The 23,876-nt window shown below is 41.7% G+C and overlaps 1 protein-coding gene across 1 annotated transcript in view; it reads right to left on the bottom strand.

The window, feature by feature from the left end:
- Nucleotides 1-823: 823 nt before the first annotated feature.
- Nucleotides 824-23,876, bottom strand: part of LOC124256880 (protein FAM124A-like) — a 52,095-nt gene continuing 29,042 nt past the window's right edge. Inside the window, exons 2-3 of the mRNA XM_046690849.1 lie at nucleotides 14,266-14,309; nucleotides 824-3,197 (exon numbers count right to left, since the gene is read on the bottom strand). Of these exons, the coding sequence (XP_046546805.1) occupies nucleotides 1,747-3,197; nucleotides 14,266-14,309 (1,495 nt within the window). The 3' untranslated portion in view covers nucleotides 824-1,746. The remainder of the gene's footprint in view (nucleotides 3,198-14,265; nucleotides 14,310-23,876) is intronic.

The raw sequence follows: 23,876 nt of genomic DNA, 5'->3' as shown, positions 1-23,876 counted from the left end.
TTATCCCCCCTTTGTTTACTTGCTAGCAGACGACATTTTCAGTGATCCTCAGAATGGATGATTTAGAGAAGAGGAAGTTGATTTTAGAGTATTATAACAAGGACATCAGATCAGCTTAAGTGATTTCATGTAGAACAGGCACTCCTTTGTCCACTGTTTATCGTGTTTTGAAAAATATAGCAAATGGATATGGCATTGAGCACCAGGGTATCGAGAAATGAGTGAAATTGTTTTTTTAAAAATTTAAAATTCTCAATAATTTCTGGTTGTACTGTATAAATATACGTCACTTTTTAACCAAATCTGTCTTTACTTACCAAACCTCCTGATTTATCTAAGAGTATTTTCTCAAATATGATGTTAAATACACAACACAAAACAATACAAAAACACAACAACATTAATATAATGTAGATTTCTCTGTAACAGTCTACATAAATATTGTCTTCAAGAAGGAATACTCTTTCGTGACTCATTGTAAAGAACACAAAACAATGTTGTTTATAACAGTTTTCTTATTTGTTATTAAAAACAAATACATATAAACGAATATATACTCTCTATGTAATAATGTTCTATGCCAGAACAGACTTCCGCGGTATTGAACAATTATGTTGAGATTCTTGTTTATAAATTAGACTTAATCAGAAGAAAACCATCAATGCCAAATGTGATGCTAATAACGCTTGTTTCATATCATCACGATATCCAGGGCCCCGTTCCACAAAGCGATCGTAGCGCTAAGATGATCGCAACTCCCATACTTTAACATGGACTTACGACTGTCGTAGCGCTACGATCGCTTTGAGGAACGGGGCCCTGATCGTGAATCACAATGTGACAAAAGAGGTTCCCTAAATGGAATCTATAACCAATGACACATACTGAAGAAATGTTCCGTCATCGGAACGTGTTAAATAAATATATGATGACGATGATGATGATGATACTGTACACTTAGTTTCAATGAGAAACATGTGGGTGATTATTTACATATCAACATAAGACCAGCAGCTGACTATTTACATATCAACATGGGTATAGATATTCTGTGTCTTGACCTCACGCTGGACTCCTTCCTGGCTGTGCGCATAACAGTCGACAATGAAAGTATGACCCGGATGGAGAATGTCTATATCGAGAGTGTGACCCGGAAGTAGAATGTCTCATCGAGGGCAGGACCATGACTCAGGTCGCCGAGGTGGCTGTGAATGACGAAGCACTTAGTGATCAAGGTCCTGTTCCACTGGTCGTTTCAATGTCTGGCAAGATAAATCTGTGGAAGTTTACTGTCGTCTACTCGTGATCACGCTATGCCTTCAACGAGTCTTTTGTACACACGTCCTTTCCATCGTTTGTCTCCACCGCCAGTGTTGGTTATATGGTTAGTGAAAGCATAGATTGTGTGTCTCTGATCTGTACCACGATGTCAAACATGTGTGCGTTCAAGCTTGTTCTATTACTGTATAATCAACACATTTTCTGTAAGAGGAACATCATGGCTCCCTTCTTATAAACAAACGCGGTGTTTTTTCTGGACATTAAGCTTTTGAAATCTCCCAAGTCCAAAAATACCCTTTCTAAGTCACACCGCGTTTGTTCTTTGTGGAGATTTTTTTGATTGACGTGTGAGCGTGAAAACGACTTTATGACTCAGTCTTCTTGGTACTGGTTAAACCACCCGACGGGTAGTGGTCAGGTCTCTGGTACACTTCAACACAGTTCGAGAGAATTGTCGAGTAGCGGTCATACATAGAAGCCCTGTGCCTCAGTCTGTGGGTTCCCTGCCTTGGCGTCTATATAATAAGCAGGCGAGTTGTACGGTTGGGAATTGTTTGTATACACACCGCGGGAATGTGGATGATCCTTGTGGACCAGAGAGTGTTGCTTGTCACTTTGAGAGTTTCTATTCTCAGCAGGAGATGGAGAGTTAAGTGTCTTGCTTTGAATTGAATTATTCAAGTCATTGTGTCTTTGCTCTTGTTCCTTAAATGAGGAACAGACCCGTGGATCTCGTTCCTTGAAAGACCAGTTCACATCCGTGTCCTTAAAGGAGTTCTTTGGATCCCGTTCCTTGAATGAAGAGCAGTTTCTCGGTTCTCCACCTTTGAAGGAGCTTAACTGTCCCCTTTCCTGAAAGGAAGTTCTTTGAGCTTGCTCCTTGAAAGAAGAACAGTTCCTCAATTCTGCTTCCTTGAAACAGTTCCTCTGTACCTGTTCTTTGAAGGAGGGTGTCCTGTCCTGGTGTGTCTCTTTGTTGCTGAAGACACTACTGGATGAGGAAGAGACACTCATCTGACCATGTGACCGGTCAAGAGAAGAGTCCAGCGTGGTCAGTCTTGAGAAGGACTTATCCAATGACGTATTAGGCGAGGAACCTGTCACCTCCAGCACGATGGAGTTACCATCGTGGTCGGTCGTCTCCCAGCGGTTGTCACACAGAGGACGACATATGTTGGGGAAGAGGGGGACAATGTGTCCAACTTCAGCGACTTTGAACTGCAACGTGACCGACTGGAGGATCTTTGGGGACGTGGTGGACGGTAGACGCTTCAGGGCGAACTGAACGTTGTAGTGTATCTGGGCATGGATCGTGAAGAGACAGAAGTCTGTTCTTGTCAGCTCAGGGTCAGCTCCCAGAATGAGTTTGTAAAAGTCAAGCATGTCATCCCAGTTTTCATCACTCGCGTACACAACCAACCGGATGTGCTCCTTCCCATAATGCACTTGTCTCACCGCCCACAATGGCAGATCGGATGACGTGTAGTAAAATTCTTGTGAATTATAGGGATACGGATTTATCTTTCCTTTCACTAGCTGCTCGGAATGATGAAATTTCCATGGCGGTTTTTCAAAATGTCGCCTGGCTGATTGAATCCGTTCACACCCAAGCATACCTTCTTCATGCAGGAACACAATTATCGCGAGACTGGACACGTGCTCTGAGAGTGTTTCTTCGCGAACAGTATTGGAACTTCTTTCTCTGATTTTGAAGAGCTGAAGGTCGGAGTCTATCCAACTCAGGACCGGCTGGTAGAGGTCAAGCAGGGGAATGACCTCATGGGTGTCCGCATAGAACTGGACGGTCAACTTGGTGGGGTCGTTCTGGAGCAGTGAGTCCGAGTCGGAACCAGACAGACTAACACTTTCACTCTCCGCGTCAGACCGGCTTGAGCTCATCGAAGACACGCTGCTTCCTGCAAACAGAAATACATCTGTGAATATGTGAGTGAGTGAGTTTAGTTTTACGCCGCACTCAGCAATATTCCAGCTATATGGAGGCGGTCTGTAAATAATCGAGTCAGGACGAGACAATCCAGTGATCAACAGCATGAACATCGATCTGCGCAATTAGGAACCGATGACATGTCTCAACCAAGTCAGCGAGCCTGACCACCCGATCCCGTTAGTCGCCTCTTACGACAAGCATAGTCGCCTTTTGTGGCAAGCATGGGTTGCTGAAGACCTATTCGACCCCGGATCTTCACGGGTCGTGAATATGTGACACAATGTGCAATAGCGAGTTAAAGACAGTCTGTCTATAATCAGGCCTCACAATTTCGAAAAGCCAGTGGTTGATAGTATGAGCTAGGTTCTCATAATAGCGACATACATGGGACTTTCTCCAAATTAATTACCATTAAAAATAACTACAAATACAAATTGCCCCACGGCATATACAGTAATTAGGTTTCACTTGGGTGAGGATAGTTTTATGTCGCTTAAAGCAACATTCCTTCTCTTGATCGGTTGAGGACACCAAAACACGTTTCTATCGTCTTCATCCCGAGCTATAGCGGCTTTATACTCCTATTGGCGTAAAACTATATTCACTCACCCATTGGTAGACTCACATGCCTACCTACAATACTGCCAAAGTCTCCTCCTTACAATAAATAAGTTATGCGCAATACGTGTCTTATCTTTTAATGGACTGTTGTGGTATAAAAGGTTTAAATTCCATATCATACTTTATCGAATGTACGTTCATGAATGACATGCGTATCTACTTTAGGGATATACATTAACTTGGTAAATACTACAAATAGTTAGGTCAAGTATCGCTTAATACCCAACATCAAGTACATGCTTGAAGTTCCGCTCTTATGCATGAAGAAATATGAATTATTAAACATTATTACACTTCCGAAGTCCAATATCATAAACATATAAGGAACTTATGTTCTTAAATCTGAAATGCACTTTTAACATTACCTGTTGGTCCTAAAAGGAAATCCCATATGTCGAACCATTAGAAAGGAAGCAGGATTTATCTACAGCGATCAAGATGCCTTTTAGAATCACATGAAGTTTTATTTGAATGACATTTCAGAAAAAGGTTCGCTGCACAAAATGGGGTCACCTCCAGGATATATCAAGTCAGTTAAAGACAAACGAGTTTTTCAGCATTGACAACATTGAGGTATAGCATGAGTTGACTGATCTAACAGGAGGTCGTGGCAACCAGGTGTTTATCTGGCAAGCAGGAAGAGATCACATTTGATTACGCCTTTGCAAAAATAGATTTTAAAAATAAACGAATCCTAAAATAGTAACCATGGGATAAATAGAGGTCGCGATTATTGTTATACGTCATTTCCGCTTGATTGGGTTCCGGGATTGGAATTGGGTCTCCAGCAACTTGTGTTTAATGAATCGGGTATTCAGGCTTTCTTGATTGGTTGATGGTGCAAGACCTGATCTTGTCGTACAATGTGACTTCATGACTAGCGGGATGTGACTTTGTGAATTGGTTGATTGTGGAAGACCTGTGCTTGTGTTGGAGGCAAGTTGATGAAAGAGTGGTTGTTTGCACGCGATCTATGTCTTGGAGCCGACTTAAAGAAAGTGTGGTTGGACTCGGTCACTTGGTTGGGTGCGTGTCATCTTACGCCGTAGGACGTAGCTCATAATATTAATCACTGGTTTGTCTGCTACAGACTGTCATCGTATAGCTGGACTGAGGCGTTATGCAACAACAACAGCAGCAGCAACATCACCAACAACAAACTGAATAAAACGTTCAGGTAATCACAGCGAATTGCATAATACAATTATAAGTATATGATGAAGGATAGCAGCTTCATTCCAAGACAGTATATCTTAAGAAAGATTTCAGCTTAAGATGTCATTGCACTACGCATAATCATTTCAATGATACCCCTAAAAGAAAAGAATCTTGAAGACTTTATAAATATTGCATTAATGAAGCCTCAGCCCCCCCCAACAAAAAAAAAATAAAAACATGTTAACGATTAAGTTTATCCTTTTGAGATGACATGCGGGTTATTTCCTGGTTCTGGGATTCCACGTGAATACCCCGAGCCCTGGAATGTACGTACAGGGCGTCAATTGGTCTGGGTAATCAATGCCAAACAATACAAACATGGTAAAGTATGTTGATTGTCTCAGTGACTCCGGCTCCAGCAGTAACGTGTTAGTCGTCTTAGGTCGTGACTTCACTCACAGAATCCCTGTCGTCTAATCAATGTGCCCCTATGTACAGCGCTAATGTGTCAAGAGCTAATTTGCACAAACTGACGACGTTTGTTGTTCGTGTCAACCCCGTTGTGAGGAAGTCGGATGTGGATGACGGAGGAACGAGGAAGATGAGGTGAAGGTGTGGGTGTGAGAATATTATACTCAGAGGCCAGGGGATGAAATGAGAAGCATCTGTACAGTCGATGATCGCAGGTGTGAAAGGTATCGATACACGGAATGTGAAGGTGGGGTGATGTATGGAGAAACTGGATATAAAAATTGAAAACGAGGTGGATAGAGGGATTTTGACGTAGAAATCTGACGGGAAGAATAGAGAAACTGGGCAAGAAAAATATGACGACGAGTTAAAGTATAACGTCTTTGAAGTTGGCGTGATGAACAACGAGGAGCGTCCTATGGGTATAAAAACTTCTTTCTTATCAATATGAGCGACGTTTAAGTGTAGCTAATAATACCGTTATCCAGCAGGTTATTGACAATGCTGCAGGAAAGGCTATTTTACACATGAGTTGAAGAATATATTTGGACGTAAAGATTTGTCGGAAAGTTTCGAGAAACTGGGACAGAGAAATATGACGACGAGTTACAGAATAGAGAGGTGTGGACGGAGAATTTGACGAAATGTGTAGAGAAACTGGGACAGAGAAATATGACGACGGGTTACAGAACAGAGAGGTTTGGACGGAGTATTTGACGAAATGAGTAGAGAAACTGGGACAGAGAAATATGACGACGGGTTACAGAATAGAGAGGTTTGGACGGAGTATTTGACGAAATGAGTAGAGAAACTGGGACAGAGAAATATGACGACGGGTTACAGAATAGAGAGGTTTGGACGGAGTATTTGACGAAATGTGTAGAGAAACTGGGACAGAGAAATATGACGACGGGTTACAGAACAGAGAGGTTTGGACGGAGTATTTGACGAAATGAGTAGAGAAACTGGGACAGAGAAATATGACGACGGGTTACAGAATAGAGAGGTTTGGACGGAGAATTTGACGAAATGTGTAGAGAAACTGGGACAGAGAAATATGACGACGGGTTACAGAACAGAGAGGTTTGGACGGAGTATTTGACGAAATGAGTAGAGAAACTGGGACAGAGAAATATGACGACGGGTTACAGAATAGAGAGGTTTGGACGGAGTATTTGACGAAATGTGTAGAGAAACTGGGACAGAGAAATATACTGAGAGAAACAAATAAAGGATCACACGAAAATTCCAGCATTCCTTTAATACTTTCCTGTTTTCATCACCACAGCTCTATTCAAAACTGGTGATGAAAACAGGAAAATGTTAAAGGAACGCTGGAATTTTCCTGTGATCCTTTATTTGTTTCTCCCAGTATATGACGATCAGTTGAATATTAGAGAGATTTGGATACAGAAATGTGGCGATAAGATGGAGTATAGATAGACTGGGCAAAGAAAAGTGAAGTTGAGGAGATGTATAGACAGACTGGGTCATTAAACTTGGAAAGAATAGAAAGATTTGGGTAGACAAATGTGACGATAAGGTGTATTATAGAGAGAACGGGTCAGGGAAATTGGAAATGAGGTGACGTATTTAGAGTATTGAGAACTATAAGACCAAACGGTGATGTATGGAGGAATTTGTATCGAAGAATGACACGATACGGTGACGTATAGAAGGATTTGGCAATGGAAATGTGACGATATGGTGAAGAGGAGAGAGACTGCCCATAGAAATATGGAGATAAGATGAAGTACAAAGATTGACTGAGTTTGGTTTTACGCCGCTTTTAGCAATATTCCAGCAATATCACGGCGGGGGACACCAGAAATGGGCTTCACACATTGTACCCATGTGGGGATTCGAACCCGGGTCTTCGGCGTGAAGTACAAAGAGAGCCTGGGGCATGTGATGTGATGGGTCAACGAAACGCGACGATGAGATGAGGTCTAGAGAAATTGAGCGAAAACACCATCGAACCTGGGTTCGATCACACAGTCATAGTATTCTGGAGTGTCCAAGGGAGAGAACTCTACACAGTGAACTGCACCACCTCAAGAATACCGCTTCAGTAGAGACATAATTAAACAGCTGGTGAACACGCGCAGTGACCTTGAGGATTCGGTAGTTGTTCGACCCGTGAAGATCCGGGTTAGAAATGATCTTCAGTACCCCATGCTTGTCGTAAGAGGCGACTAACTGGGTCGGGTGGTCAGGTTCGCTGACTTGGTTGACACATGTCATCGGTTCCCAATTGTGCAGATGCTCATGCTGTTAATAACAGGATTGTCTGGTCCAGACCCGATTATTTACAGACCGCCGGTGTATAGTTGGAATATTGCTGAGTGCGGCGCAAAAATAAACGCACTCACTCACTAGAGTCGTTCAAACAATCGTCATTGAAAACAACGGAAGTGATTCCAAGAACCGAATAGGATAGTTAATATCAGAGACTGCGTGGCTAATAAACAGCGACCCGGAAGTAAAATAGGTTGATTTGAACAGAGGCAAACATTTTATGACTAGCACAAATTAAGTAACACATCCACCGAAAGAGACCTTCAGACTTTGTTCCTAGGTTACTGAGCACCGGCATACAACGAGGTCTTAAGTGTGGTGAAGCATGGGAGATACGATCGTCTTAGCGCTGAGGTCGCTTTGTGCAGGCGGGCAATAATGGGCCTTTAATAAATGAACGTTAGACACTCTACTTTGTAATGTTTGGGTCAGCTGACCACTAGGGGTGGGTATTGCAGAGAATTTTCATATTGCGATATATTGCGATTCGAAAGCATATATTGCGATACGTATTGCAATATATTGCAAGAATATTTTTTTCATAAAAAATTACTCATAATCGAGTTAATGCTTGATTTATAAAGCAAAAACACAACAAAAGCACTATGCTTGATTAAGCTTTAATACAAACTTTTAATCATGTTAAAATGAAGGAAACAAGGAAAAGAACAATTTAACATTAACACAGTGGCTACTAGTTTGAACTAGTTTCTCCACTCTCAAAAAAGCCCTGAGATTTTAGACAGCAAATTGACCTGGTCAGGACATATCAGGGATCACTGGTCAATAATGAGTAAATATATATATAACATTCAGATCCAAAACATGGCGAAACACTTGAACAAAAATTAAGAACACAACTTCAAACCGAACTTAACTTGATTTCCGGTGTGAAAAACGGAAATATCCGAAGATTTCCGAGTGTTACGAAGTTTTCCGAATGCATGTCGAAAAACCGGTTTTCGATCCGGGTATCGCAATACGTATCGATTTCATGTCTGAACCGGTAAATACCGGTAAACCGGATATATTGCGCAGCCCTCCTGACCACCCATTATTTACGTCAATCTGAAACTCTGGGAAACCATGACAGTCATTATTTCGCGAAACGATCGGGACCAGACTTTGTGAAACAAGCCCATATTACTTCGCAGTATGTGCTCTAAAAGACTATCTCTTTTGCCAGATACTTTAGAAATGTTGTGGTACTGCAGTACCGTGCCGGAGACGAATTCCACCGTGTATGCAGTTTCAGGTCACATGTTATGTTTGGTATTCCAGTCTTTTAGTATCACTTGATTACTACCTTTAACACGGGTAGGAAAACATGTACAAATTGAGACAAACGGAATCCGATACCAGACTATAGTGTCGGTAATAGTTTTGTCATGACATTTCAATCACTGGGGACATACGGTTATAACGAACTCAAAGGGAACACAAATTTTAGTCCGCAGTAACCTAGTTCTCTAATAGCATTGGACCCGTGAAGGTCCGGGTTAGAATGTGCCTTCAGTAACCCATGCTTGTCGTAAGAGGCGACTAACGGGATCGGGTGGTCAGACTCGCTGACTTGGTTGACACATGTCATCGGTTCCCAATTGCGCAGATCGATGCTCATGCTGTTGATCACTGGATTGTCTGGTCCAGACTCGATTATTTACAGACCGCCGCCATATATCTGGAATATTGCTGAAAACTCAACTCACTCACTCTAAACGCATTGTCCGGGGCCAAAACATTTCGTAATATCCGTTCTTTATAAGCGTGTTCGCGTTAAAAGAAGTTTACTGTAGCTGACAGTAACTGTATGAGGACACAACTACCTACTTGATCACGGAATTAAACTATTATACCGCCATAATATACAACTAGATAGCGCGTTATAAGGAGATTCCCGGTTTCATTGATTTTTTAAAATTCCGGTTGCTCGCGTCTGGAAGGTGATGACGATATACCACAATGATTTTGTTGAGTGCATTCAATCAGATGACTTCACGGGTTCTTCATACAAAGAGCTTTTTTCACAGCGTGTTTGTCTCCTATTTGTCGTTTATCTCAACAACAAAATGAGAAATACTTTTGCTGTGTACACACGGGCATTAGGATCTTGCACCAGACTGTGTAATCGTCAGCTGAATTTCGCACTTGGTGATACCGTCACCAACGATTCCTGCATTGTGTCGGAATTGATATCATCTAATTTAAATTATTTTATTTTTTATCGCGTTAGGTTAGGTCATCTCATGGGAACAGAACTGTTTCAGTTTTGTGTGTGTTTTTGTTGTCAATGAATAATGTCGATAATAAAATACATAATGAAATAATTTTGAGTATTTTATGATTTTCTTGCCTAAATGATAACACTGAATAGCAATACTGACGTACAAAAGAAAGTATACATCTGTTTGGGGATTATTTTCCAAAACACAAATTTAATATTTTGAAAAGTGTTTTGATTGTGACTTACAAGCCATACACACTGTGTACATATTAAGATGTAATTATCAGAAATATGACAGTTTTGTACCAATGTTCACGGGGTGTTTGTAAGGTGAATACCTGACTTGCCGCTGCATGTGTTTGTAGCAGGCGGACCGATGCGGCAGGATATGCCAAACTTTTCGCCTACACCCTACGTCACCACTATTGGACAGTAATTCATAAACACATGCTACAATGTGTACAATCGAGTCTGATTTTAGCAGATGAATCTCGTGTGCATTTACATATTTGAATAATTAAGGCAGAAACGTATGCCATGCCTGTTCAATAAATGGATTCGTTTTAGTCTTTATCAAAGAAACGGGAACATCAATATCTTCATTCCGCCTAAATATCAGGTATTTGCAAGGAGTCGCAAACATAGGAAGAACAGAGCACACACCTACACCACGTGTTCTATAGTATACCTAGTCGCTGGCTGACAAGATGCGCTACTCAGTTGATGTGATTTTGATTTTTAAATATAAATATTTCCACTTCATGTTATACAAAGTTTAGGATGTTCTCCGTACAATTTACAAAATATAAACATCAGTGAATACTAGTACAGATACAGATGACAGGATGGAGCTATTCATGACAAATATTTACACATATTATTAACTTATTAAATATTAGACGATATTATATGACATGAAATGCTTGAAAGATTGTTAGGTTGGATCAAAATGCAGCACAATCGTAAATAACAGGTTAAAAAAATATTAGGTTCTTTCAAATAAATTATGGAATGATGGCTAGAACGCATAAAACTTGTCATTTGCGCATGTTAAAAAGCACTATATTTTGTAGCTTGATAGTATGTGAAATGTGAATTTTTTATGATGTTGATTTTTAAGGTGTATGCTTTCTTTCAGTTTGCAGCAGAGAGGGGAAAACCAACATATGAACGCAGAAACAGGGCAATGGGTAAAATCAAATCTAGGCCCTGAACATGTCTGTAAAGCTGTGGTCGCTTCAGCGAAGACCGCCCGAGAAACTGTCCACTTTTCGGACACTGGCCCGCCTCCGTCAGTCCATGTGAGAGAGTGTGAGATGGCTTGGACTTGTGGGGATTATCATGTTTAATCTCTAGGCGGCTTAATCTCAACAAACGTCGATTTCTTCTGCCAAGACGATGTATTTACCTTTTGAAAATAATCAATGTACAGAGAGCTCATTAGTTGACATAGAGGCTCAGAGGGAATTTTCAAATTAGCAGTTTACTGTTAACGTTTAAGGGCGTTAGACTGTGAGACAGTAGAGAACTGATGGGCGGGCAAGGGGAAGACAATTGCCGTCCTGGTTTGAGGCTTGGGGAACAAAAGAGATTTATTGTCAAGGTGTGATACACCACAGCCTTACACTGAAAAAAGGTGGCAATGATTCGCCACAATCCGGATTATCTGTCGTTTGTGATAACCTAGTATATTCCTTAGCTGCTTCAGTGTTACTTATGTTTAAAAGAAGAAAATTATTATAACATATGATATTACACCATCCATCTTATCTCTAAGTTTTACTATGTGTGTATAGGGATATGTGTGTATAGGGATATTTTATCTATGCATTGTTTTATGGATTTTATGTGTCTCGTAGGCCTGTAAAGGCCGGGCAGATGTTTCATATGTGATACAGAAGATTTTATTTATTATGTAAACATCTGTGTGACACAATAAAAAAATAATTTCTCTCTCTCTCTCTCTCTCTCTCTCTCTCTCTCTCTCTCTCTCTCTCTCTCTCTCTCTCTCTCTCTCTCTCTCTCTCTCTCTCTCTCTCTCTCTCTCTCTCTCTCTCTCTCTGTATCAGTTATTACATGAGGTAAGATAGGGTTTAACGTCGTTTGCAAGATTATGGTATTTATCTGACGGTGTGCATGCAGGTGTGTTTGTGTGTGTGTAATTGCTTGTACTAGTCGGTGTCAATGCCAGTTTTATAGCTCCAGCCCACTGAGATGACGCAGTTAAACATGAATATTGAAGACACACACAACATACTGACTCTGAACCGACCAGTTCTTGTTTTGTCCCACTACTGCCGAACGACAGTCAGGGTAACATCAAGTACCATCTTTGAACGTGATTTGGTTTCACGCGGCAGGGGATCGAACTCTGTTGTTACGTCAAGGGGAAGACTGGATGTTGTCGACGTACGAGCAGAAACCCGGTTATAACTTGGTTCAACAGATTAATAAGGGGAAAGCTAGGGGCTTAATAAAGGACCAACGGTTATACAGAACGGACATGGGACTCTTACGAAGAGTGGATCCTGACAAACATAGAATCAGGAAAACTGATATAAACAATGAATTATCTTAAAATAGATGGAATATGTGGATCAGGTATGACTCTATATACATTTAGTTTTGGAATGCTTCTCGGTGAGTGGGTTTTCCGTCGCTTTAGCATCATTCCCACAATATCATGTTGCCAGACACAAGAAATGGCTTTCACATATAATACTGAAGTAGGATCCGAACCTGTACCTTCGTGGCAATGATCGAACGTAAGATCAGGGTTAGCATTAGGCTTGAGCAACCCATGCTTGTCGTAAGAGCCTACTAACGGGATAGGGCGGTCAGGCTCACTGACACAGTTGACACATGTCATCGTATCCCAATTGTGTAGATCGATGCTCATCATGTTGATCACTGGATTGTCTGGTCCAGACTAGATTATTTACAGGCCGCCACCATATAGCTGGAATATTGCTGAGTGCGGCGTTAAACAACAAACAAACTATGATCAAACGCGTTAACCTAGAGGCTACCCACCCTCCCTCTTTTGGAAGGCTGATAGGAAGAGATAGACAAGTACGATAGTGGCCGAGGACGGCTGTTGGCACCTGCTGATCTGTTCCGGGGGTCAGTGATGATGTTGGCTCAACGACTGCCCCGCCCCTTCCCCCTTTGAAGCAGTGTGGGATGGGAATGTATGGGTGAGGGTGGCGACAGGCCTTGCCCCTGATACACACGGGAGGCGCATGGGTACAGTGAAAGGCAAACTGGCTGTGAGGCGGGATATTGAAACAGAAGTGTTGTATATGGCTCGTGTACAACTCAAATAGTGACCCATGACCTAGTCCTTTACTTATACCGCTGCTCTGAACGTGAAAGGACATTTACACTTTTAGAAGTTGGTGTGATGAACAAGAGGGGTGGTTCTATGGATATACAATGTCTTTGATACAATATATGCAACGTTTCGCTGTAGATGCTAACACCGTTTTCAAGCAAGTGTTGAATAGTACTGTACATAAAGTATTTATACATACACCGAGAAATTAATTAAGCACCCCCTGTTTTTTAACCATGTCTATTCAGACACAAGGTATCACATGTCAAACTTGAGTAAGTGAGTGAGTGAGTTGGGTTTTACGCCGGTTTCAGCCTTATTCCAGCAATATCAAGGTGGGGGACACCAGAAATGGGCTTCACACATTGTGCCCATGTGGGGATTCGAACCCGGATCGTCAGCGTGACGAGCCGACGCCTTAACCATTAGGTTACCCCACCGCCCATGTCAAACTTTAGGTATGGTGAAGAACCATACGTTAAATGAAAAATAAGGCTCTTGAAAACACCGATCCTAACAATATTCAATATTTAAATGGCTTCAATAGCCCTGTTCCTAAGGTATGGTAGTAAAGCACAATTGGGAAGGTTCCATGAAGACTATAGATCTGTACGGTTACTACATAATGTTTGATAGTACGAGTGACGATCCACGTATCGAAAATTGTGGTAAACTACACTAACCCCGAGATCTATTCCCGTGGTAGTCCCGATCTCAAATTGCCTGCTTATATTTTCATTGAAATTTAATCACTATGCATAATAAAGAACGTCTCTGCGGAAGAATACCCAGTCTTGACTATCCTCAGAAACCAATTTCTGTTGACGTAAAGGGAAATAGCTTGAGACATTGTATGAATTGATTTCTAAAATCAGTGATGACGCCGGGTGTTCGTGAACGCCGCCCTGACGTCACGATGACGTTACTTACCGTCACTGGACGACGTGGACGTGGAGAAACTTCCTCTGCGAGACCTGAAACATGGGAGACAGCATACATTAGAGAAGCAGGGATGATGCAAGGATGACGGGGAGATGCTGGGGGCTGGGTCCCGATCCACTACGGGACCACTACGACACTCGTAAGCCTATGATAAACTGTAGAGTCGTAACGTTACGAGTGCTTTGTTGATCGGAACCCTGGTCCCTTCTTCTCGAAACGTTCGTAGCCCTACGAATTCTTAACTTTGATCGTAGCCAATGTGTTAAGAATGGGCTTAAGAAGTTCGTATTGCTACGAACGGTTCGAGAATAGCCGGCCTGGGCCCTTATTCTCGAAACTTTCGTAGCCCTAAGAATCCTAATTTTGATCGTAGCCAATGTGTTAATAATGGGCTTAAGAAGTGCATAGGACTACGAACGTTTCGAGAATAGCCGTCCAGGTTCGGAGATTTTACGTACGACATACAATAATAACCCCAGTTAAGAAAAAACAGTACACCCTTTTTATTTAAAAAATGAAATATGACATCCTGTAGGATGTAGTATCTGACAACTGCATGAAGGACAAATGGCAGAATTTCTGTCGGGAATTAAACGTATGCACTGTCAGAATGCATACATCGTTGTTATACCATTCTTCACCATCCTTATATACATCTTATAATATATGTATCTTACATTCATATTCTGCTGATTCCTATTAGAAAACCCGTATTTACATTCTCATTGGACAAGAATATGATCTAAAACAACAAAAGCCAAAAACATATATAAAACGTAAAACTATATCATTTGTTGAGGACAAAGTCAGGTGTGTGTAGGTGTGTATGCATATATGCTTCTTTGAGTGGCATTTTAGAAGTTGGGAAGTACAATATAGAACAAACTTTATGGATAACAACTTCTTTTTATTCGTGAGTGCGACGTTTCGATACGGATTCTTGTACCGTTGTAGCATGTACAAGAATCTGTATCGAAACGTCGCACTCACGAATAAAAAGAAGTGGTTATCCATAAAGTTTGTTCTATATTGTATGCATATATGCACAGAAATACTGTTATCGTATTTAAACATATATCTATATATCAATATCTAGACCCAAGAGCGATGTTTAATTTCAGACTCGACTTCCCAAGTCATTCTCGACTTGCGTTGGATTCGTCTTTGAAATAAATTCAGTCGGGTTTGGAGACAGACCCTAGGGAGTGTTGCATGTAACTAATCCCATCTAGGCGGTATCTGAAGCCTTGTGTACACTAGGGTTACTGGAGTGTTGACCTAGCCCCTGGGGTTAGACCAGCCCCGCTGACACAAACACTACAGTGGGCACCGTGATATCACATAGAGAATATTGCTACAGTATCGATAACCTGGGATAAACACATGTTATGGTATTCAGATTAAGTTGTGGGACGGGACGCTATACTTGGCCACGGTGGTGTTATCACCAGCTGCAGCTGGCCCGTGAGAACGGCTTTTTGTTGCTGCTTGTAACAGTATATTGTCGTATTCATTTCAATTATTACTTATGTAACAGTTTTCCGTGAATAAATGTAAGTGGCTGAGATTTCGTGTTATAGTGACAAAATCACCTTCTTGGTATTGTAACTGAGTGCAACTGTGTTCGTTCTTTGTGATGATGGGGTGTTATGTAATTGGGGATTTCGAAGATGGACATTTTTAGTACATTCTGGAATATTATAATTAATCTCAGTTCGGAAGATGTGACACTGAGAGAGACAATGAATGCATGTACAATGGGTAGATATTAAAATGCACAATCGGGAGCGGAACGAAAAACTAATGTATTTTTTTTGGTATGAATGCACATTTTTAGGGTCGATAATCACGATACACGTGAGTGTGTCCCTCACGCTGATGAGTTCATTTGATTCGCCGCATGTGCTTTGGCACGTCATACATGGATTCAAACTCCACATTGCAAGCAAACACGTTGGCAGTTGAGGAACCTGAGATCTATAATAATAATAATAATAGTCCATTTATATTCCGCGTTTATCCATGCGCATTGCATGCTCAAAGCGCTGACATATTACCCCTGGTCAACGAGTACAGAACACACCATGTGGAGAATACAACCGGTCGCCTGTCAGGCGCTCAAAGTTCAAATTCAGACTACCATCATATCATACCAGGTACCCAATTTCACTGCTGAGTGGACAGAGGCAATTTTGAACAAACTCACTTGCCTAAGGTGAGACCACATGCGTCACATGTGCTTCGTTGTGGGGCAGGACTGAAGTCCTAGAAACTTTCAGGAGTCAAGCTGCCAAACACGGTCACCCATCCGAGGACTGTCCGCGACCAACGTTGCTTAACTTCAACTGATTGTGACCTGAGCTCTACGCACAGGACCACACACCGCCACATTATAACTGAACTATCATTTCTAACCTTCAGCATGAGTTCAGATGTGGGGTCCCACCACACAAAAACACACACATTCACAGCCACACAGACAGACGGACGAACACCCATATACACAAACACAAACACAAACATAAACACAAACAAAGCACGTTTACAGGCCAGTCACTCTCTCTCTCACCCGTGAAGAAGAACCCATGCTTGTCGTAAGAGGCGACTAACGGGTTCGGTTGGTCAGACTCGCTGGCTTGGTTGACACATGTCATCGTATCCCAGTTGTGTAGATCGATGCTCATGCTGTTGATCACTGGACCGTTTGGTCCAGACTCGATCATTTACAGACCGCCGCCATATAGCTGGAATATTGCTGAGTGCGGCGTTAAACAACAAACAAACTTCCCCTCTCTCTGTCCGTCTCTCTCTCTCTCTCCCTCTTTGTCTTTCTCTCCCTCTCTTTCTCTCTCACTCTCTTTCTCTCTCTCTTTCCCCTCTCACTTTCTTTCTCTCTTTCACACACACACACACACACTCTCTCTCTCTCTCTCTCTCTCTCTCACACACACACACACACTCTCTCCCTCTCTCTCTCGTTCTCAGAAGCACGTACGCCGTCTTTTAAGTGCGATATTTCAAAATCTTGAACATGACCGTAATCCCCACTTCACCCCACTTCACCTAAAAGATGTAAAAACTATCTGATCACCCCCTGGGGCTATTTACATCAACACATACCTGGAAGGTGATTGATTGGTACACTGATCCAACTTCCTAGCACCAGATTTTACAGGCATGGTACAACTATGTCCTTCCTCTGCCGCATACCAAACCTCTAGTCCGTTTGGTGACAGAGGCTCTGCGACCACAAGGGAGCGCTAACGTCTCGTGCTGGGGCCTCGTGCGGGCAGCAGAGAATTTCAGTCACGCAATTTTTGAAGAAACTCTACATATAAATACAAAGGTCTATTGTTCACCGCGCGTTCCTTGAAACCGATAAGCCGTTTCTCCACACACGAGAGTGTGAGTGTGGGCTCGGGGCAATATTGGGTAATTGTTCGAAATACTGAATGGAATTTCGCAAAACATTTATAGGCCACTTAGGGTCGTTTGTGGAACGCTAGCGTAGTGAACACGCGAGTGTGGTAATTCATTCAGAGTGCATGAACCTATTTCTAAACCAGTTCATTCACCAGTGCTAATGGCTGCCATGTTTTGTGGCGATTCCTTGCTGTGTATCCGGTATTTGTTTCTTCATCATTGAACAATGGCTTCTCTTTCAGGAACAACGTGAATACCCATTAATCCGGATGATGAAGGGTCTGGATTAATGGGTGGCATGGAGTCACGTGCGTGTGAGGGTGTGTGTGTGGGTGTACCTGTCGTGACTTATGTCGGGTTTATAGTCCACTAAGATATTTGTTTGATTGATCGATGTTTAACTAAGCACTCAGCAGTATTCCAGCTATTTGGCGGCGGTCTGTAAACATATTGAGCCTGGACCAGACGATCCAGTGATCAGCATCATGAGCATCGATCTACGCAATTGGGACACGGTGTACAGTGACATAATGCCGTAGTTTAACTTGGATGTTCTACTCAGACGTTATCTCCTTAACGCCGAGGGGCAGCCAGGGTAACAACAAGTACCAGCTTTAAACTATATCGGCAACACAACGTTTGTTGGTTTCACCAAAGGGTTATACTAATACGACCTACATCACAATTAGCTGTTTGTTTAAACATATTTTATTCTTGAGAAAAGGATTGGGTACTAGTTATACAACACCCTCTCCGTAGTATTTACATAATATTATTTACACTCATTCTACAAGATGGACAGACAAGAACAGACTGATGGGAAAGAGTGGAACATTTGCAATAATTAAGAACATCTTTTTGATTGACAAATACATGAATAATTTTAAATATGTTTTGATTTATGTGAACAGTCAGATCTGCATTGCTATGTAATAGACCCAGAGGCGCCAGGTGGTCGGCAGAACCAGACATCACTCATCAGGATGGCAAGCAGAACCCGACAGAAACTAAGACCAAAGGAGCCCAAGGATTTGTCATTTGAGGTACTTAATTATTATTCAGTAACAGTGCTTTCCGGAGTATGTCTTGAATGCAAGTATATATCTTTATAGTTTACATTTGAATTGAGCGCCTTTTAAATGAACATTTTAATAACTTGTACTGTTATTGCAGATTGCTGAAGACTTCTTTCAACTATTGTCAATTCATGCTTTTGCTCGTATTGGGCAGGACATGAAGATGTTGCCTCTTGCTTTTGTGATAATGTCTCGCCGTCGGACCAGTGGCTACGTCAGCGTATTGCGACATCTCATTAGCATCTTACCTGCTGTGCCTGACGTCACGACCATTGTCGCCGATTTTGAGCTGGCAACGTGGAAGGCTGCCAGGACTGTCTTGGGCAACATAAGAATCCGTGGATGTTTATTACACCTAACTCGGGCAATATGGCGCAAGTGCCAAGAACTTGGACATCAGGTAAGAGGTTTAAATATACTAAATCTAAAATCTGTCGGGCTTTCATTGATAATGACCTAAATTATGAGTTTCTTTTGACTGATTTTTGTACTATTCTTTCTTACTAGGTTGCATATATGAAAGAGGGCTCAACACACAAGTTCATCAAGAAATTAATGGCTTTGTCGTTCCTGCCCGCTTCACACATCTCAAGCCTGTTTGAAAGGATGTCAGAGAGAGTGCCTCCCCATGGAAAGCTGCGGGACCTGGTGTCGTATGTCTCAAGACAGTGGATTGAGCACCCTACATTCACACCAAAGTCCTGGTCAGTGTTCAATGTGACAGTTCGGACAAACATCCATGTCGAGGGTGGGTTTCTTTCAGTATATCAATATATATACCCTATATACAAGATAACTGACTGGCTGAGTATGGTTTTACGCCGCTTTAACCACTAGGCTACCCCACCGCCCCACAAGATAACTAAAATGTATGAAAGAGAAATAAAGATCTATGTAATGTTTTAAACATTTGATTGGATTCAATATTTGATGGATAGCATTGGGGTATTGTTAATTGTTTTTGTATTCTTAATAGGCTGGCACAGGCGAATCAACAGTTAAGTTGGCGACCAGCCCCTTGGCATATACGGACTAATCCCTGAATTGCACAGAGAAGCCAGTCTGTTGCCCTTGCAAGTTCGGATGATTCAAGAAGGCCGACTTCGAACCTACCTGCGCAACTCTGCCACAGCGACACAGGAAGATATCTTCGAGAGGTTACAAGGATGGATACCTATCGCTGGGTCAACTTTTGACCAGATGCAGCCAAGTCCATGGACTCATCAGCCGCTGGCTTTATATCTAAGAACTGTTCCCTTGTTGGTATCATTCTAGAACCATTGGAAGACTATTGTCTGTGTCGTTATTCTATTTAATACCCATTATGTAACTTCAGATAACACTAAAATTGAAAACAAATACATGGTCAAGCACGTTGATAGTACTGCTGTGTGTGCCGCAAGGAGTGTATTGTTAGGACTTTTTTCTGTTTTCAATATATGTTACATGTCAATGTAAATGCTCAAATATATTTCACGTCTTTTTTGCAATTGTACGGGGTCATTTCAAGCAATCTCTGGCTGTTTTCACTTAGCAACATCGGGGCCGTTTTGAACTGGGGCCGTTTTAGCCAAGCAAAATTGGGGCCGTTTTGCCATGGGGCCGTTTTAGCCTGATCCCATTATACTGACTGAGTTTGGTTTTACGCCGCTTTTAGCAATATTCCAGCAACATCACGGCGGGGGACACCAGAAATGGGCTTCACACATTGTGCCAATGTGGGGATTCGAACCCGGGTCTTCGGCGTGACGAACCAACGCTTTAACCACTAGGCTACCCCACCGCCCCGATCCCATTATAACACTCAAATAGGTAATGATAAGAATTTTCACAAACATTTCCACAAGAACAACTTGGGTTATCTCTTATACCAGCACGGAATAGATCATAATTCAATTAACTACACATGTAGCGTAGTTTTGTAAGGACGATATTAGTGTTAGCTGTAAATGCGTTCCCTTGACGTGTTATCCCCAAATCACTCATTTTTCTTCCTATAGCTGGAAAATTGCTGAGTGAAACAATAGACAACAAACAAACAAAACGTTTTTTCATTCTGGACAAGCTGCTTTACGTCAACCCAAGACACGATTACAAGTGTAAGTGAAACTGTCCACGGAATACCGCGGGAATATAATACCATCGCCGTTAAGTTCGGGGTCGTTGTTTTAAACAGGTTCGACCGACTGAACATAAACTTTTCAACCACTGACCTCAACGCACTATTTACAGATCATTGTCAAGATATATTCAGAAACACTTGACCTGAAACGCTACCCCCTAGTAAAATGCCGCCCCTCCCCCTTTAGTCCGACTTGACTACACCCGTAACTTAAAATCCCATTAGTATTGTTGGGTTTAACACCGCAGAAAACCCAGCTGCTGACGACGATGTAAGTAATCGGGTCTGCACCAGACACTCCAGGGATTGTGATAACGACATCTAAATATGCAAATGGGATATGATGAAGTATATCAACCACATCATCATGACAACCCGATCCCGTTATTCGCCTCCAGCGACAAGCATAGGTTGCCGAAGACCAATTCTAACCCACATCATCACGAGTAGCAATCCGGTCTTGAAACTCTAACCACGAACACGCTCAATCTGTTCACCGTTATGACAAAACAAGGGATATCGAAAAACACCAACTTAGGATTGTTTGCCTAACATATTACACCGCAGTTAACAAACAAAGGGCTGTGAGTCCATACAATGTTTTAGGATTGTTCACATAGCATGGTGTTTGCTGATAGGCAAACAAAGGTATTTACAAGACGGAACGGGGTCGTGTGTGTGACATGTACATTGGTTATGAGATATGAGTGCGCGATGACAACCTTGCATGTCTAACGTAGGATTTCTGGTTGAGCAGTCGTTCCTGATATCCTTAATTTCCTTGACAGGAAATAATGCCGCTTTGTGAAGACACACAAGCTTAATGTAGCTCACTACAGCTATCAGGTTGAAAGTGCTGTAATATCTTCTTTTGGATTGTAAAGAATTCCTTAGTGACATTCCAGAAGTAGATCTATATTAGCCGATGACAAATGTCTTTGTCTTGTCAAAGATCCTAGAAGGCGACAACATGCACCTTCACATTAAGTTGTAACTGGTCCAATTTCGTGTTTTGTGAATGTGTTTTTTCTGACATGACATGTGAATGGTAATTGGCTTCTAATTCTTGATGCCAAAATGATTATCTTGTCATTAGTTATGATAAGACTGTATATCTGTACTTCTTAAGGGCTTAACAAACATAAACAAAGACGGTAGTTAACAGAAAAACTTTTGAAAAAATATTGACAGGGTGAGTAAGGACATGAAATTGAATTGCTCCATGGAATGAAGTACCAATGACACATGTCTCGTAGTGATACTATTTGTATTCAACAATGCTCCAACTTTAATGTATTTTGTTTGTTGTTAAACGCCGCACTCAGCAATACGCACGCTATATGGCAGCGGTCTGTGAATAATTGAGTCTGGACCCGACAATCCAGTGATCAACACCATGAGCATCGATCTACGTAATTGGGATTCGATGACATGTTTCAACCAAGTCAGCGAACCTGACCACCCGATCCCGTTAGTCACCTGCATGGGTTACTGAAGACCAATTCTAACCCGGAGTTCATGGGTTTCTAACTTCAATAACTCTATAGACAACAATACATTGACAAACTATCTCCGGTCTTATTTGAAGGGTGAAACACAAACACAAGCTACGTACACTTCTGGACAAAAGAAAGTATACATCATTTTTAAAATGGCTGAAATGAAACAAACAAAAAATCGTGATGTATTTTCCTATTATGTTTAGACCTAAACCTTGCAGTCTTCCGGCCAAATCCAATATACTAGCGTAATCTATACTTTCTTTTGCCCGACAGTTTACGTTTCCCCCTTTCGCGCCATGAGTATACAATCAAGTTCGGCGCCTTCATAAAAGGGGAATCAAAACGTTAGTAACGGTTCGTTTGGCAATCTGGTAAAGAACACAATAAATTTGCCATTCCACGGAATATATTGAGCCTAAACGCATAACCATAAAGTTATACCCAATAGACGCCAAGTACTAACCGATCTGTGATTCCTTTGATAAGGAATTTATTTTCGTTGTGTGTTACCCATTTGACGCATAAAACGTCAATATAGGCGATCAGTTGACAGTCAATACGTATCGCTGTACAACTCGGGTTGCAGGTTGTACAGGTACATAATAGTACGGAGATTGGGCCATTAAGCTCCGTAATACGTAGTCATCGATATCGTCAAACACAGGAGCAAATCGCAGCAAACAATATTAGCTCCTGAAAGAACTTACTCGGCACGGTCGCCGTCGTAATTGGCATATATCGAGTTCAAAGTCAGATGTGACTCCGTCATGTCGTCACAAGATCCTCACGGGAGCATGGACAGATTAGTAATCGAACATACCACGTGGTGAAGAATAGGGAATAATCTGAGGATTATAGAGGCTAATCCGTTAATCCGCGACCCAACAGATGTCCCCTGTGCGTAGAGAGCTGCTTATAGTTGTCATGCAGCGGATCTGGCCTCCGCTCGTTTGGAAGCATCTTACGTGAATAATTTTGTCACAATTCCAACTGAGCTTTACAGATTTTATTTTAATTCCCAAGAAAGGTTTTAAAACATTGGTGAATTTGGCGTTCACTCGTTAAGGTTAATTAACCCATCGATTCTTGATCTAGTTTCAGTGACTGTGAAAACATGCATGATTGGTATTCTAATGAATGGAATCAATCATAAACAATCAATCAATCTGTAGGTGTAGTGACTTGTCATACTTAGCTCGCACGCATCTGGGCGGTAGTGCGGTAAAGAATTTCTAATTACTAATTGCTAATCAATGATCTGATATCGTTCAGTAACGGTCTCATGGACAATGTCCTTTCTGATTCAGCCATCTGAATGAGAAGTAAAGGAGGCCAGTGAGACGATTGCATTCTTGTCATATTTCGATCTATGCAAATATATTCACATTAACAAAAAGACTGTATGACAAATTCTATACCCTCATGGCATCCCAAAATCAAACAGCCACAAAATACCTTGCAATGTATATATACCAT

This window comes from Haliotis rubra, unplaced genomic scaffold (assembly GCF_003918875.1).
Source record: "Haliotis rubra isolate DU_JTF1 unplaced genomic scaffold, ASM391887v1 Scf641, whole genome shotgun sequence".
Taxonomy (NCBI): domain Eukaryota; kingdom Metazoa; phylum Mollusca; class Gastropoda; order Lepetellida; family Haliotidae; genus Haliotis; species Haliotis rubra.
Note: the sequence above shows the minus strand (reverse complement) of the source record. Positions and strands in the feature narration are given on the sequence as shown.